General features: G+C 46.2%; 1 protein-coding gene across 2 annotated transcripts in view; it reads right to left on the reverse strand.

Annotated features, from left to right (window-relative positions):
- Window positions 1-17225, reverse strand: part of SKAP2 (src kinase associated phosphoprotein 2) — a 152398-nt gene that overhangs the window by 40404 nt on the left and 94769 nt on the right. For both annotated transcript variants that reach the window (XM_074269193.1, XM_074269192.1), the window contains exons 7-9: window positions 15946-16070; window positions 15040-15103; window positions 14533-14670 (exon numbers count right to left, since the gene is read on the reverse strand). In XM_074269193.1, the coding sequence (XP_074125294.1) occupies window positions 14533-14670; window positions 15040-15103; window positions 15946-16070 (327 nt within the window). The remainder of the gene's footprint in view (window positions 1-14532; window positions 14671-15039; window positions 15104-15945; window positions 16071-17225) is intronic.

The following is a 17225-nucleotide window of genomic DNA, read 5'->3' on the forward strand; positions in this document are numbered from 1 at the left end:
CTCTTCTACAGGGATAAAGAAGTAAGCTTCTGCCACCTAGATTCCAGAAATGTGGCTAACAAAAGTAAAGGGGAAAAAAATCTCTTCTTAGGAAAGAAGGCCAGAGTATATTTTTTGGTTGTTGTTGATAATGCACATACTGGGTAAAGAAGACTTTAGTTTATAAAGTTTTACCCAACAGACTCCCACGGCAACAAACTGTAAAGTCATCCCTTCTGGAAAAAGGGCTCCCTGTTAACCTTTGCAATCCAGGACTCTAGAAATAGGTGCAGGCTCCAAAAAACTAAAAGCTTATGCCCTTTGTCTATACGTGAAAGCACTTCCTGTCCCCTCACCATTAAACCTTATTGTCCAGATATTCAATTGAAGGGAAAATAGCAAAGAAACAAGTTTATATGTTATAAACTTCTACATAATTTTTTGATTAAAAATAAATGTTATATTGTGCTTAAGGATATTTCAAATGCTATTTAAGAGCTCCTCTCCACATAATTAAATAAAGCAATCAAACATGCAAATTTAATGACATTCTCTACCCATTAAAGGGACAATCAACAGATAATAAGCTGTTTCATGGGTCTAACTTATGGGTGTGCATTTATTTAAAGAGTAGAGAGTGTTGAAATTAGATGCAAACTTTCATGGGTAGTTGAGGTAAGAGAAAAATGTTAACTATTTAAAAGCGAGCTGAAAGAAAGCAGACCTCGTTGCCACAGATGTAGTTTGATTATATGGCTTACACATGCACACTGAAGGTTTTTAGAAAGCAATTAAGAATAAAGCCATCTCTTACAGAATTCGTGAGTATTCAAATGTATTCTGTCTATTTTCTTCTCTGTAAGAATTCTTTTCTGGTCAGGTGCCCACAAGGAGGAAAGAGAGGAAACAAAATACGGTGCTGGCCTTATTTCCCCAGGAAAAGTGTGGCTCCCAGATGCTTCCCAGCAGCCCACACTGGCTTCAACAATGTATAAACAACCCACGCTATGATCTCATGGCACCGATGACACACAGGGACCGAGCCCTCCCTCCAAAAAGCCCAATCTCAGAAGCAGGACAGACCTCCTGAGTCTTTTCATGAATAAAAGCATTAAAAGAAAAATGTCCTCCCCCAACACCCTCACAAAATACCCACAAACCCAAATTCTCAATCAAACCTGCTGAGACTTCTTGAGAGCAGATGTTACTACAATTATAGGAAAGTTCCGACCACACTGAAGTCTTGTAACCAAACTCTGAAGTGCAAAAGATGAACACGCTTTATCATGTTCTAGAAATGTTCTAGAAAGTGAGCTCTAGAAGCCCTGGCTCCCGCCCTCGCATTCCACACTCCCTCATTACTGGTTTTCAGGAGCATCCCCAGCAGGGCTCAGTACTCCAGTCGCCTCCTATAAAAATGATGCTGTGCATTATGGGACTGTCTAAAAAAGAAGTCACTGGGGATTGCTCAACCTAGAGTAAAGTACGACGGCTAACGTCCTGGCCTTGCGACCCATCACAGATGGTCATTCCAGCGACTACACAACGCCCAGATACACATAAAGTATTTAACCAAATAAGTCAGTCTCTGGCTCTCTCTGTTTCTGTCTCTCTCTGTTTCTGTCTCTCTCTGTTTCTGTCTCTGTTTTTCTGTCTCTCTTTCCCTCCCTCCCTCCCCCCTAGTGGGGATGGTCAGGGGCTTGGGTCCAATCCGTACTAACACAATCCATGGACATCTATTAAGGATTCTGCTGGAACACATTCGAGTATAAAAGAAACACGGCTCATATTTAACATGAAGAGAACTGTCAAAAATGGAGTCAGTGGCGAAAACGCCGTGATACAAGCGGAATTACTCTGGGTGATGTTTGTCGTCTGGGGAGATGCCGAGCTCTTCCGGGATGAGAGTCTCTCCAGAACAAACAACTTCTGTCGCATCACGTTCACGTCATGGAGGCCGTGTATGAGTCAAAAGCATTAAAAGGGATCTGAGGTCACGAGGAGGAAGGCGAGAATTCGTCCATCAATCCCAGAAGAAATCTTCAACCGAAAGGCTTTGTGGGAGTGGAATGGCTGTTTCCTTTTTAAAAAACAAATGAAATTTACACGATTTGAGATGAACAATCTTTTTCCACGAGAAGGGCACGATGACTCTGTTGTAATATGCCCTTGGTCACACAGAGCAGGACGGCCTGTCCCCATTATTCTTTTAGCATTCTTTTCTAACACAGAGCTGCCTAATTCTAACAATAAGCAAGAAAGCTTTTCTCCCATAACTTATTACATCTTCGCAGAGTTCTGGCCCACACAAATCCGTTTCTGGAACTGGAAATCGGAACCTGTTGTTGAAGCTCAATGTCCATGAACAGGCAGAGCCATTAAAAAGCACCTTGCCCAATGTCAAGCGCACAGTAGGAGCTGCTGATTTGGAATTAAAGCGGGTCTATCCTGTCTCTGTCTTTCTGGCTGATGATCTATTGAGGAACCTGCCATGTAGTCACGGAACTCATTTCAGCACACGAGGAAGAAGAAAGCACTAGCAAAATCTGAAAGAACCTACTAGAGGCAAAAGAAATCATTTGAACATGACAAAAACAAAATTAACTAGTCACTAAAGCACACATTTGCAGATCAATCTCCCTCCCTCTCAGTCTCTAGGATTATTGTTGCCACTCCTCAGAGGCCAAGCAGACAATCATAAACCTCCAAAGGTGCTTTCATTTGGGGTCAATCTAGTTGATGGTTTGAGGGTCACCAAACCCTAAATGTCAAGCTTCTGCAGAGTCTTGAGCGTTTGCTTCTCTGGCCAGAGTAAAACGCCAGCCCACGCCTGCCTGCCATCTCAGGCTGCCAGAGGGAGACTATGGACTGTGGTCCTCTCGGGATTCTCAGCACAGGAGGCCGGTGACTCACGCTGAGGGCTGGGTCTTCCCCCGGAGGCCTTCGTTAGCTCTCACAACCAAAGAACCCCGAGAGCTCAAGTTCTCGGGGACGGTCTCTGGCACTCTCACCCACCAGCCTTTGCAAGCACATTTTTTACTTTACAGACATGACTCATCCCACGTTGAATGTGAAGAAATGACAGGCCGGACTCCGGCTGTTTGTTTCATTTCAGAAGGTGGAACGGGATATGGCTGGGAGTAACTCCACCGAAAAACAGCAGCAGAAGGCATCAGGCTTCCCTCTCAGAAGGATTTTTCTGTACTGATAAAGAATAATTTCCCAATATTTCTAAACAAGCTGCACTAGAGAGAAGCTCAAATAAAGAAACCAAAAAAATTCCTGCGTTGTTTGCTATTTGATTTGTGTTGGAATGGCAATATAAAAAAAAAAAAATCTCATATTCATTTTAATTGACATTTTATGGGGAAATGGGCAATTTAACCAAAAAGAATTCAATTCTCTAGTGCATAAAAATAAATTGCGATCTGATACGTAGAACTGGACTCCGAATAAGCACTGACATTGGTACAGCCCTTTAAAGTTTGCAGAGTTTGTGGGAGTCGCATGAATGGAGGCTTGGTTACCATGGTTTAGTCACTGGAGCCATGATGGGGACCCAAGTCTTCCTGATGAGAAATCTGGCCCTCACAACCTTCCCACCTGAAGGAATCGCTCCCCCTCCAACCTCCAGCGGCGGGGGCACGAGCATTAGTCTCTGTTCCCAGCACCTTTTCCCTCACGTCCATCTCTCAACTCTTCTGACATCCTATTCCAAACTTGCTCGCCCCCTTCCATTAATGAACAAAGCTCCTTTTATCCTAAACCTTTTCATTTCTCACTTCTTTCATCTTCTGGCGCTCACATGAGGCGCCTTCCCGATGAGGCCGCTTTCCTGGACACCTTTTCCGGTCCCGGCTCCATCTCCTCTCATCCCTCTCTACAGTTCACAGGGTATAGTGGGTGGGAAGGTCAGATCGCTTTTTGTTCCGCGGTCCATTTCCAGATTCCCCCTTTACCACTACCACGTGGCAGTCTCTCTTCCTTTCAGACTTAAACTCCATGGGTTTATCACCCAATGCTGGGCCTGATGGCTGTTACCTGCTGATTTTCTCCCTCCCAGCAGTGCCCAGCTCAGTCTCTCTCTCCATCCTAATTTTCCCCCCATGTAGGGGACTTCGGTATACATAGATGCTTCCTCAAATATCCCACTACTCAGATTTCCACTTCCCCTCAGTTATTCCCAGGGATGGGCTCCCTCCCCTTAATAAATGTTCCATTTCTACGTTAATGGAATCCAAAATTCCTTTGTTTGATCATTCCCTCTTTCCCTGCCCTGCTCAATCTGTTCTTTTGTTCACTATAATCTCCAATCTGTCCACCTGACCTGAACTGAAAAGTCCTTTCCTTAGCAATTGCCCCTCCACCAGCACTCCTCTCCCCCCCTTCCACATCTCAAAGCCCTTGTCCCCTCATCCAGTCCTAGATCCCCACCACCATCTGCGTTCCTCGTTCCTATTCCTACGCTGCCAAATGGAGGGCCGTAAACATCATCCAGCTGTGCTTGTGGGAGCCACCACCATGTTGTGAAGGGATTTGAGAGTCCTCACTGCAGCAGAGAGACTCTCCAGCTTCCCCATGGATCTGCTATCGACACCACCACAGTGTCTGTTCAGAGACTTTTTAATCCTACTTGAGACCCCCTGGTTCCTCGTGGCACCCTGTCTCAAGACCTTCTCAGTTAAGGAGCTTTCCTCATACTCTGTAGAAAAAATTGAGGCCCTTCACTGAGAGATCCCTCTTCTCCCCTAGTCTTCAGCTCATATCTCTCAAACACTCTTCCTTAGCTCCCGTCTCACACAAAGAGGTGCACTTTCTTTGCCAAAGCAAACCCTCCACATTAAGCCTTGATCCCATTCAATCCTATCGTCTCCAGCAGATTGCCCTCCTCCCCATCCCTACTCATTCATTCTCATTCTGTCTTTCTCTGTGTGTCTCTCTCTGTTCTCTGTCTCTATCTCTGTTCTCTCTGTCCCTGTCCTGTCTTTGTCTTTGTTCTCTGTCTGTCTGTCTCTGTATCTCCATCTCTCTCCCCTTTCCTCTCCTCTCTTCTTTGTTTCCCTTACATCTCCTTCTTTGCTACTTACAAACATAACTTTCCTTAAAAACAAACCGAAACAAAACCTGATAAGCCCAAACTTTGACTTGATGGTACCATTCTCATTAGCCTTTGCCCTGTCTTTCCTTCCCTTTCACTGAACTGCAGGAGAGAGCTGTACAGACCGGGGACCGCCACTTCCCCTCCCTTGTGTGTGTTTCGGGCATTTAGCAGGGCCAGATCTCCCCCGTGTATGCTGTTGATCATCTCCTGGCTGCGTTCTGTGCCCGGGCCATCTCTGCTCCTCCTCAGGGGCCTTCTGCAGAATCTTCCTCCAGGTCATTCCCACTAATTGTGGGTCTCCCTCAATTTTGGTCCTGGGCTTCTTCTAACTTCCTTCTACTTAAACTTAATTTCTATGTGAGTTGCTTGGTGAGTTCCCTGGACAGCCACATCAGGCCCTCTGGACGGGTTCTCCTCTTCCTCACTGGAGTCATTTACACATTTCCTCCATTTTGGGTCACCTTCTGCTACAAAATACTGGGTGTCAGTGGATCATACCTATCTTTTTTCTACAATTTTGCAATCCGCTCCCCCAAGTCCAGGGCTCACATCAGGACAGCTTTGGGTTTTCTCTCCCTCCCTTCACAAGAGCATCATGGTGGAGAGGGGGAGTACTTGGAGCCCAAGATCCTGGCTTTAAAACTTGCTGCTCAGGGCCTGTAGGACTTTGGGCCAGTCTTGTGATTTCCTCAGGCACCACAAAATGAGTCTGTCAGACTGGACGGCCTCTTCCATCCCCTGGACACCCAATTCTCATTCTCTGGCTCTCAGGGCTCCAGCCAGTCTCCTGGGCAGGGGAATGAATGGCTCCGAGCCTGGTGCCCTACTGAGGGCTGGGACATGAGCACTCAGACACGAGAGCTCACTCCCCTCCGGATGACCAGGGACATCACATGGTAGAGGACACGGTGCTTCATTGGTGGTCAGATGGCAGCCCCGGGGGGCTTGGTGGCAGGAAGCGTGGGAGAGCCTGGGGGCCCTCAGCATGAGGCGACAGGAAGTCAGGCTGGCGGTGCAGGTGCTGACTGGCTGCCCGTCCCAGCAGAGGGCATGGGAGGCAGGTCAGGGCCGGGCTGCAAGGGGGTGCCCGGCCTTGGTCATCCTGGCTGATCTCCTGCCTCATGCCAACCGAGACAAGGATCATTTGTGGACATTGCCATGGGGGAACAGACCTGCAAAGTGAGGGACACACAAGGACCGATTTCTCCAACCAGGCAGCCCATCCTGGAGCTCTGGGCAAGAGAGTCTCCTGTCCACCATGGGGGCTTCTCCACGTGGGGCCTGCTGTCACGAGGTCGCAAGGGCCTTGCCTTGTAGCCCAGAGCCTGGCGCACTTGCTCAGTGCTTACCGATTACTGGCTGCGGCTCACCTCTGGCACCTGCTGGCTGGGGCACCAAGTGGAGGCAGGGACTCCCGGCCTCCCACCTTTCAGACACTTGCAAAGGAGGGGCTTTGTGATGGCCTTCCGCCCAATCTGATGCTCCTGGAGAAGACCTGGGAGATGTTTCTTATCCCAGAAAACAGGCTTAAGTATGTGAGGATATGCCAATGGCAATGACAATGTGAGGACATGACAGTGGCAGAGGGGAAGGAGAAGGAGCTCTGGGCAAAAGCCAAAGGAGGAGGGAAGACCTGGACTCCTCGGGAACACATGTGGGGTCCCACCCGGGAGAACCAGTACCAGCGACCACGGGATGGCGGCGTTGGGGCCGCACTTTCACAAACGTGACCCTGTGGGATCTTCCACCAGCCTTAGGAGGTGAGTGCAGAAGGAAGCTCTGCAGGGATGCCGACCGCCATGATGGGTGGACGGATGGACGAGTGGGGGAGCCACAGCCGGACCCATCAAACAGGCCCGCTGCCATGTAGAGTTTGGACAGGAAGCACAGCATCCCATTCATTCTCTGCTCTGCAGACCACCCCGAGACGTGGTCACTGAGGGGCGCCACATTTTCCGAGGGACATTGACAAACTGGGATACGGCTCGAAGAAGACAACCAGGATGATGAAGTGACACAAGATTTTACCACATGAGCTATGGCTAATGTACCTGGGGATGTGGAGATTGCAAAAGGGAAGATTTAGTAAGGAACACAATGGATGCTTTCCAATACCTGAAAATCTGCCATGTGAAAAAGAGATTAGTCTTATTCCCTCGAGCATGACAGGCCCAAACTGAAATCCATCACTGGACGGCTCAGAGGAGAGACTTGGGCTCAATTTAAGAAACAACTTTCTCACAATGAGAGTTATCTGCAAACAGAATGGGTGCCAAAAGCCTCGGGGTCCCCCAGCATGGAAGGCAGGGCCCTGGCTTCTCCCGAGCATGTATCAGGGTCGCCGGAGAGCAGCTCTAGCTCAGGCTCAAAGCAAGGTACCGGACTTCCATGATGCTCAGAGTCCAGCATTCTTTGATATGATTCTTTCCAAAATACTCACTGGAGAGAACGGGGCCGTCCCAAGCCGACTTATCCCAGGCTGCTGGAGTTGAAAATTGGCGAGCAGATCAAAGAACAGATACCAACACAGAACACTGAGTGTAATGCTATAACACCGTACAGAGGAGACCAAGAGAAACCCCTCTGACAGCAAACAGAGAATCTCTTCCCTAATCAGAAAGCTGGGGCAGCCCCGAGTCACCCACATCTGAAATAGAGTCCTAGAGTCTGATGGCTGCCACAATGGGTAAAGCGCTGGCCTTGGGGTAGGAGCCTCTGAGTTCAAATCCTGCCTCAGACACTTAGTGTCTGGGTGATGGGCAAGTCACTTCCCCTTTTCCTTTTCTGCAACATGGGGATAACCACAGCGCTTATCTCGTGGGGTTATCACGGGGGATCAGACGAGGTAAGGAGCACTCTAATTCACACAGCAAACCTTAAAGCATCCTGCAGAGGCTATTATTGTCTCCCAGAGCAGGATGATCAGCCGAACTGCATGGCCAGGAGAAGCAATGAGGGGAGGCCAAGAGAAAGAAAGCTTGGGGAGGAACCCCTCCAAGCAAGTCCCTTGTGTTGACACCCCATTAAGGTGGAAGCTCCTTGAGGGGAAGAACTGACTTTCGGTTTGTAGCCCTCAGCACAGTGTCTGGCACACAGCAAGCACTTAATGCTTGTTGCTTTGGCGGAGAAGATGTGCCACGGAAGGTGACAATTCTGAGGCAACATCAGCTCTTGGGGTGTCTGAGACAGGCAGAGATACCAGAGGTGGAGAAAGTCCCTCAAACTTTAATGTGAGTTACCAAAAAAGGTCCAAAAGAGTGATGAACTGACCAGAACTCGGAGCCAAACAAGGCACTGACCCTTCATTCTCCAAGAAGTATCGGTGAGAAGGATCTCCATGCTCGCCCTGGGAGGCTCTGAGGAAGCCAGATGAAGCAGGACAGCAACAGCCCCAGAAAGAGCTCAGGGTCCCACTGGGCTGACCCCGGGGACCCTGCTGACCCTGGGGATCTTACCTCGTAACTCTGAATCTTTTAGTTCCCTTCTATTGACAGTCCAAAATCATTCCAGGGGAACTCTGAAGAAGTGGCAAGTTTGGGTCTTATTTAGGATTCTCATTAGAGAAATAAAAAAGGAAATAGAAACAATTTGTCATCTAGAGATTATATTAAAATTAAGGGCCGACCAGCCCCCAGTCCTTGACCGGGCAGCTGGCAGGTGCCGTGTGCCCAAAACCCTGGGCCTGAGTCAGCGAGAGTTCGTGTACAGCCTCTGACTCTTACTAGCTGAGTGATCTTGGTCAAGTCTCATTCTCAGATTGCTCATCTATAAAATGGGAATGATAACAAGACCATTGGCCTTCCAGACGTATTGCGAGGACCTAATAATAATAATAAAGCATTTAACATAGTGCCTGGCACATTATTAAGGGCTATATAAACATTATTATTGTTACTATTATTAATAAATGTTTAATTGGGCTGAAGAATAAAATAGAACATAACGGCAGATGATAAATAAAATAAAGCAGAAATGGCACACAAATAACAAGATGCAAAGACTCACAAAGTAGTAACAGGAGAAGAAAATATTGATGTCCAGGGTATGACCTGAGTCTACACTGGCAAACAAAGTAGAGATCTACCCACGATCCACTAGTGGCCAGGCCACGCACAAAGCCAACTCAAATGGCTTTCATCTTTTTTACTAAAATTACACAAAGGTTAAGTCTTGATTATACGTGGCGGGGGAACTTAGTTATATAGAACCCTGGAGGCTGTAAACACTGAGGAAATGAGTGTAGCGGGGGAGTCTAAATGGCAGGGAAGGAAAGGGAGATCTTTGATTTAATATATCACCCACAAAACCCCCTCAACCCTAGAACCTATTTTATGAAGGGAAAAAACCTTCCAAAGGAAATTGTGGAAACCTCATCACTGGAAACATTAAAAACCAGATGGTTCGGGGTAGCAAGAAATGGTCACAAGAGACCAATCCTTTAGGAGGTGGAGACCGTGACGAGAGGGCTGAGGACGCGTTCTGCCTCTCTCCTTCGATGGGGCAAAGGTTTCCTGCACTTCTAAACCTTCCATCCCCACAACAGAGCGACCAGCCAACCCACGGGAATGGGTGCTTGCTTACTCTCTGCTGGAGTCTCTGCTCTCGGGGAGCTTGCCATCCAGAGACAAAGCCAGGCCACGTCCACATTAGGAGGAAGCTAACTACACAGCAGCCTGGCTCAAGTGAGCAGCGGGACAGAGACCCGGGAGTTCAGAAGAGGAAGTGATGGCTCCGGACTGAGGGAGCGGGCGAGAATCTGTTGCCTGGCACCGGGGTTCTGGATGGGGTTTGCCCGTGAGGGGGAGAGGTTCAAGTTGAGGAAAGAAAGCCTTCTACAAGGCAGAAATGAGCTGAGCCACACCCAGACAGCAGCAGACCCAAAGGCCCACGGGCCCGTCAGTGTCTCAGGGCAGAGACTCAGGGAGACCTGGGGAAGGGGAGGCTAGGAATGTGTAGGAGACCTCAGGGGGTACTCTCCCGTGGCCTCTTCTCCCTGGGCACCCGACCTTCCCATTCCGGCACACAAGCCCCCCATCCCGCTCCCCTTCCCCTCCGTGTCCTCACCAGCAGCCCTCCCGGCCCTTTGTCTGCAAAGAGCAGCAGGTCGGCTCTCTGCCTGGCAAGCCCGGAGCCGAGCGCTCACTGGGTTACGCTCCCTCCATTCTGGATGTCCTTCTTCCCTCCACCTTTCTCCTGCCCTCCAGAATTTAAGATCCCCAAGCACCCGGACCGGCTGGCTTGTTTACATTCTTATCGCCAAAATGAACACAGTACTGTACACAGGGAGCATTTAAGAGATGCTTTTTCTACAATTCTGGCCCTCCAACAATTGCACCCAGCTCCATGGAGTGACAAGTACTTCCTGTAATTCTAACTGTAACAGAAAAGTCAGTAACAGCCTAATTAAAATGATGAACAAACACTGGACTAGACTTGGTTTGGAAATGCTCATAACCCAAATAATTGGGGGACTCAGGGACCCAGAGGATCAGGCGTGACATCCACAGGTGACCAACCAGCAGGATGGGGATCTCTGGGATCTCTCTTCTCTCCGGGTTTCCTGGGACGGGAGAATCAGACAAGATTTGACAATCTCCTGGTCCATATTCTAACTCTAGCTCTAACAAAGGGTCAAATTGACGGTGTCTTTAAAAACACATCTCTCCACAGCAAACATTAAGCGTTCAGGCCAGCGCGTGGGCGATGGTGCACGTCTGTGCAGGCGTGTGCCATCCTGGCCGGCACAAGTGCTTCAGGACATTCTGGGTCAGAAGCCGCCCGGGAATCCGGGTCACTGGGGAACAGGCAGGGAAAGACCGGAGGTAATCCTGGACTTTATGTCCTGCCAGAAACGCATCATGAGCCAACTTACTCCACTCAACTTCTAATCAGCTGGCACTGCCAACAGCAAGCCTGGAAATGCCGGCGACTCTGAAGGGCCCTAATGTTGAAATGCTCACCCGGAGGCCTCGTGGAAGCCACGGGCACGTCTTAAACTGCATGGCACAGAAGGGCACCATGGGATAAGCCCCCCGGGATGCCAGCGTGTCCTGGATCCCATCATGACCCAGAATGACGCCAACTCCAGCCGCTCAGGTGCCTTTGGAGATTGTCACAGTAACCTGCGACATGTGCAGCCCTTCATCAACAAGCCCGGTGCTCATTCTGGGACCTCTAACAGCTCTCGATTAGTTTTTCATCTGTGCTCACCGATCTCCTCAAGCTCCCTCTAAATGTAAACAGCCAGAAACCTCCGTCCATGTGTGACTACACCGGGAAAATCCCGGCAGATGCCTGCTCCCTGACATTTCATTTTAGATCCAGATGTTTACACCGACTAAGTGTGAAGTCTGCACGAGCAGGGGACGAGCTGCCCCCCTGGCTCAGCGTGGCGCCTCTGTCATGACAATAAAATGGATTCGCCCTCTTACACCGGAGGCCTCTGTCTCCCTCTTCATCCCGCTCTTCTGCATCCCCCTCACCAGCAGACATTTCAGACTCAATTCCCCTGAAAGCTGCAGATTTAAAAGGCTAATGGGTTGTTGCAGTTTTTGTTACTGAGCTGAACCCATTTGGTCTCTGTCTGGAGAATCCATTTTTCGGCATAACTTCCTGCCATTAAAAAAAAAAAAGAATTGGCAAGAAGGCGAGAAAGAAGGAGTCAAGCTGAGCCTGATTTCTGCAGCAATTTTCCAGGCATAATATTCCTTCTTTGAGACTCAAACCTCTACCCAAATAGGCCTCTGCTGTCCTTTCATGAAATGGAGTTCGCTTCTGGAGTCCAGGCCCAAGCCAAGACTTCCCCACGACCTTCCCAACTGCAAATTTGTGTCAAAGCAGAAGGTCAGCCACCATAATTTAAAAAGAAACGTTGATTTGTTACAGCAATGTCGCAATTTGTGAGGAAACTTGACGTGCCAATTGCCACATCCTCATTAAGCAATAAGAATAACAAGAAGCACATTCTGCTGAAATATCAAAATGCCTGCTAGGCCTTGGGGCATTTGAGAAAAAGCCAGATCCTTCAATGACCTCCAGCCTCCCAACAATTCTGCGGATTTATTTCACTCTCCTCCTCAAGTGAAAAGAAATCTTAGAAATTTACTCTTATTCTTTTATGAAGTTAGTTAATAATTCATAAACCAAAAATTAAAGAGTAAGATGTAGCTTCTGTAATAAAGTTATTCTGAATAAAAAACAATTTCAGTGTAACTCTTTACATCTCCATAGAATTAGGAATATATTTCATCAGATCACTTGTTTTCCTCTTTTTAACCCTTGAGACTTAACCCCCACTGCTCTATTTTTACTTTATGATAGTGATCAAAAGAACACGACTGCCACATCATTTGTGGAAAGTCCTTTTAATTCTTGTCAATCTGTCTAATCCAAATCCAACTTTAATAAAAAAGCTTAACTAGGAGATTTGCTCACAGTGTGCACACTCATCAGAAGTTCCCAATTCTCCCTGGAAATGAATGGCAGTTACGGCAAATCCTGAGCACTGAATCCTGTGAGACTGCAGGCAGGCTCGGCATGTGGAAAGAGAAAACAGCCTTTGTGAAAGGTGGAAGAAGCACAAGCTACTAGCGATGGTCATGTGAAAAACTGAGAACTGAAATGTTCATCAACAGAGGAACAGTCAGGGATGAGCCTGACTCTTGGGCTGAAAAGGAAGTTTAACAAAAAGTGAACTTTCTGGTTTGGGGCCTTTGACTAAAACAGAAAAGCTGACCCTTTGACACTGAGGAGGAACTTGTGGGACAGGACTCAGAAGCACCTTCGTCACTGTTCACTCGAGTTCTACCAGCAGAAGCCAGGGATGCTGGGAAGCAAGCAGGACCAGACATTCCCTCAGCCGCCTATCATGGTTTCCCTCCCAAGAGCACTGAGCACCAGGGGCAGCCCGTGAAGTGACTGATCCCCCAGGAAAGACCAAAGTGGGGGGGTGTAGGGAGGAACCAATCATGTGGTGCGGCCAGGGAGGACAGGAAGGGGCAAAAAGCAGCAGTTTGCAAGACTTTGGGCTAACTTCCCATGAACTCTTCCCTGGGATGGATTCCCTGAGGTCTTTGCTCTTGGAATGCTGTTAGGAAGCTTTGCATTCCATGGCAGACCAGGGGCCGCTCATGAGAATCAAGGTCACCAGGCCTGATGGCCACCTCAGGCGACCATTAGGACACACCCCTTAAAAACGCATCATATAAGAAAAAGAAACTGTTTTAAAAATTCAGGAGCAAAAGGTAGCTCTAGCCCAAACGGTCAAGGCCATTCTAATGCATATTATGACAAATTGTTTGAAAAGCGTCTAACAGTATAGAAAATTTCCCGTTGGGAGTAAGTTATTCCTACAACTCAAAGAGAAACGCTGTTCGCCATTATGAAAGCAATGCAATGTGGTGTTTGTGGTGGCAACTGCACATTTAAGCATCCAGCAGCCTCTCACTGCACATCCCAACATTCACTCATATGAGCTCTTTCAAACTTGTTTTTAACTCTAAAAAACTGGATTCTTAATGAAGCCAAAAATAGATCATCTCTGACCATCCAGGCAGAACGGCTGCTTTGGACCAGTCAGACTGTGATCAAATTCCATTTTCTTGGGCTATCTCAAAAAAAGACGGGGAAATTTAGAGAACAGCGTAAAATAAAACGATACATGCAAGTTTCTTTCTCAGTTAAATCTAAGTTCTAATTACTGATATTCCTTGTAAATAGCCAAAGACTAGAATATAAACTGCCATGCTAACATTGCAAAACTGCTTGTAAGGCTAGCATAGTGTGCCGTGACACTGCCTTTCCACCCACTGCGCATTTCAGGCAGCTTTCCCAAGTCCACCAACTGAACATTTGCCCTCAGGGCCTCCACTTCTGTGTTAGCAGACTTGGATACCTGTACAGCAGGTCAGCCGACATTACTGGTATTTAATACTACAAGTTGCAAGCCTTGTATCCCATCTAAAATAAATAATGTCATCAGGCTACTTTCTCAAAATCTCTGAGGGCTCTGATTGAGTTCAGTGATAGTTTCTCCAAGACAATAACACCCTAGAAGACTATCCATTAGGCAGAAGCTTGCAACATATGGATTGTGGGCAGAACTTCTGGGCTGACGCAAATTCCACAAAGAATAAAGGAAAAATGATGGGTGAATTGATAGAAAAAAACTGTAAAGCAAGTCCATTTTTAATTAAAAAAATCACCCAGCATAGAGAGCATAATGCTAATGAGCCTAGAATCTCAGGAGACTGTCTGTCTATCTGCAGGGTTTCAGGGCTCCCACCACCGGCCCTGAATCTGGCACAGTCTCAGGAAAGTTGCTCTAAAAGTTTTCCCCTTTACTATTCAGAACTCACCAGACTGTCCCGAAGCCATTGGGGAAATGATGCAGGATGGGCAAATTGGGAAATTGTTTTAGATGCAGATGAGCCTCAACATGACACAAGAAATACCTGGAAGTACTTCGTAAATTTCGTCATAGCTCAGCTGGCCATTTGCTGGGGGGCTTGTGGTTGTGGGCGCGGAATCGACATCATCATACACTTCTCTTCTTTCATCGTCATCCTCGGGAATGACATCAGATTCCAGGTCTGCAAAGCAGAATTTCACAAAGGGTGTCTTTAAAGAATGCACATTTTAAAAAATGACTTTCCCCCACATAGCTCTGCTCCTGAAACTTATTTATAAAGTATCACAGCTGTTACCTGGAGCCCAGACGAAATAATCCACTTTCAAAAACTGCAAACAAATGACCCCCACATTAAACTATGGAAAATGAACACATCCACAAAAATGGCAAAGGGCTCTATTCATATCATTCTCTGCCCCTTCTCACAGAGGTCCCTGTGTGTTAATATAAACATTCACACGTGGAAACCAAACTGTGACTGTTAAGCAGGAAGGAATGTGCTCGTTAAGTATTAAGGAATATCTTCAACTGCTTAATCGATTGTTCTTACCTTGTAACACAAATTTCAGCTGGTGGACCCATTCCTCAGCATCTCGGGGAGTGGCCGCTGTGAACTAAGGAAGAAAACAACGGGCAAGTCACCTCTGGAGTGGAAGTGACAGCCAATTCTCGTCCTTTCTTTGTGGGACCATTAGTAATTCTTTTCATGTCTAGTGGTACTTTCCTTGCAAGGATGCTCCTTATAATGTACAGTTAATTTTGACAAATTTACGTAATTGAAGCAGCGGATGATGGATTTGAAACTCTGATCAGCAGCTGGCAGCTGTGCAGAAAAAACCTGCTTCTCTTCATCAATGTCAAAGCCAGGAGTGATGAGCAAAATTTGCCCTTGACAATTAGAAGACACCCATGAATTTCTTTAGACTGCTGGGTACAGTTTTCTTAAAAATGGTCTTGTCAGATACCAACACACTAGCTGACAACTTAATTAACTGGCTTTCAACTGCAATCTCAGATATTTAAAACTTATTAAACTTACATACCATATTGATGTCTAACTGATAGATCTGGGGATTGCCGAGCTGATAGGTTCTTTTACCTTGGATTTTCCTCCCATGCCCTTAAATAATATGATCTATATTAACACAGAGATTTTTGATAACTGTAGTTATAGAATTCTTTTTTTAAAAAAATCACACAGGCCCATTAAAATAGAGTAGAAAAATGTTAACATTGATGCGATAGATAATATACTGGCTTGTTCTTATTCAAAAAAGATACCATTTGAACCGATTCTGGATTTTTTAAAATAAATTTCTTATGATGTGAATGTTCTGTGTAAGCTTTTTTCACTACCGTGTCTGAGAGAGCTGTTTTACTAAAATGTTAATATCTCTATAAATGAAATCAGTGCATTTTTATCTACCTAATTTCAAGGAGACATAAAAAGCCCAACCTGATAGATGCGTTTATCAGGAGCTGAGATTTCAAAACAGCAATCCTTCTTTGCATCCTTCCTCAGGGTATTATTCATTCTGACATTGTATCCATCTATAGCAAATTCACCTTTCTGTTGTTTGTCTGTGGGAGATAAAACCAAAGTTACAACTTCATTTACAGTACTGACTAGCAATGCGACAGACTCTTTTTGATTCAGATTTTTGTATCCAGTTCAAATACATGCTAACTATTTTTTTTTTCCTGCTTGTGCCTTTTTACAAATACAACGATTACATGTTGAGGGCCCGAGAACCAGTTTTATTTCTTAATTGGGAAAGTATTTGGGGTGGGGCTTTTGTTTGTTTTTCAAAGATATCTCAGGGAGTCCCAAGAGAGAAGTCTGCAGATGGTGGTCTTACTTAGTCAGAATCGTGTGATGTGACACTTGTATCTGGGGAAAGCCAAGAACTGGAACTTGGAACTTGCTAGACAAGCTCACTATAAATCAGTGTCTCTTTCAGGTTCAGTGAAGCCAGTGGGAAAACCTGTCTAGTTGGAAACTTCCTGAATTTTTTCATTCTTTCTCTCTCTCTCTCTCCCCTCGGAAAAATGATCTAAACTGCCTCCTCTCTCCACCTTTTAGAATGAATGATCATTATGACCCCAAAGCTTTAGTTCACTCCCTAAATGGTCAATTTTTAAATATGTAATCAGAGGGAGAATTTTCTTTCAAAAATATCAGCTGAAGAGACCAGATGGAAATTCCTGGGTTTTAATCTGAATTAGCTAAAGTTGTTCTTTATTCTTTAAAGATCCATTCACTTTAGGGAAAATTTACAACACTGTTTTTACAACATCAAAATAACATTACAGTAAATGAATGCAAAATCATGGGAAATCTTTCCTTTTGTCTCCAAGGAGACAGTGGGTAGTACCTGATGTCCACCACTAAGCAATAAGGAGGAACAGGGGAAGTCAGCTAGCCTCTGGACTTGTTGAGTCCCCCGAGCCCTTCTAATAAATTCAGTGTTTAAGTTTAAACCAACCACAAGCTCTTAGTAACTCAGCTAATCCACCTCCCAAACTATAAGCAAGACCAGCTTGATGATAAATATGTAAGGAGAATATTTGTGGGAACGTTAAGATAACAGACACAACCCTGCTGACAACTTTAATAGTGAAACACAGACATCCAACACTTCACTGGGAATGTGCAATTTTTAAAAAAGGAATTTTCTCAAAGTGATATCATTTATTAGTCTGCTCCACAGAGCTCTTGCAAATATATCCTACTGA

The sequence above is a fragment of the Sminthopsis crassicaudata genome, chromosome 5 (genome assembly GCF_048593235.1).
Source record: "Sminthopsis crassicaudata isolate SCR6 chromosome 5, ASM4859323v1, whole genome shotgun sequence".
Taxonomy (NCBI): domain Eukaryota; kingdom Metazoa; phylum Chordata; class Mammalia; order Dasyuromorphia; family Dasyuridae; genus Sminthopsis; species Sminthopsis crassicaudata.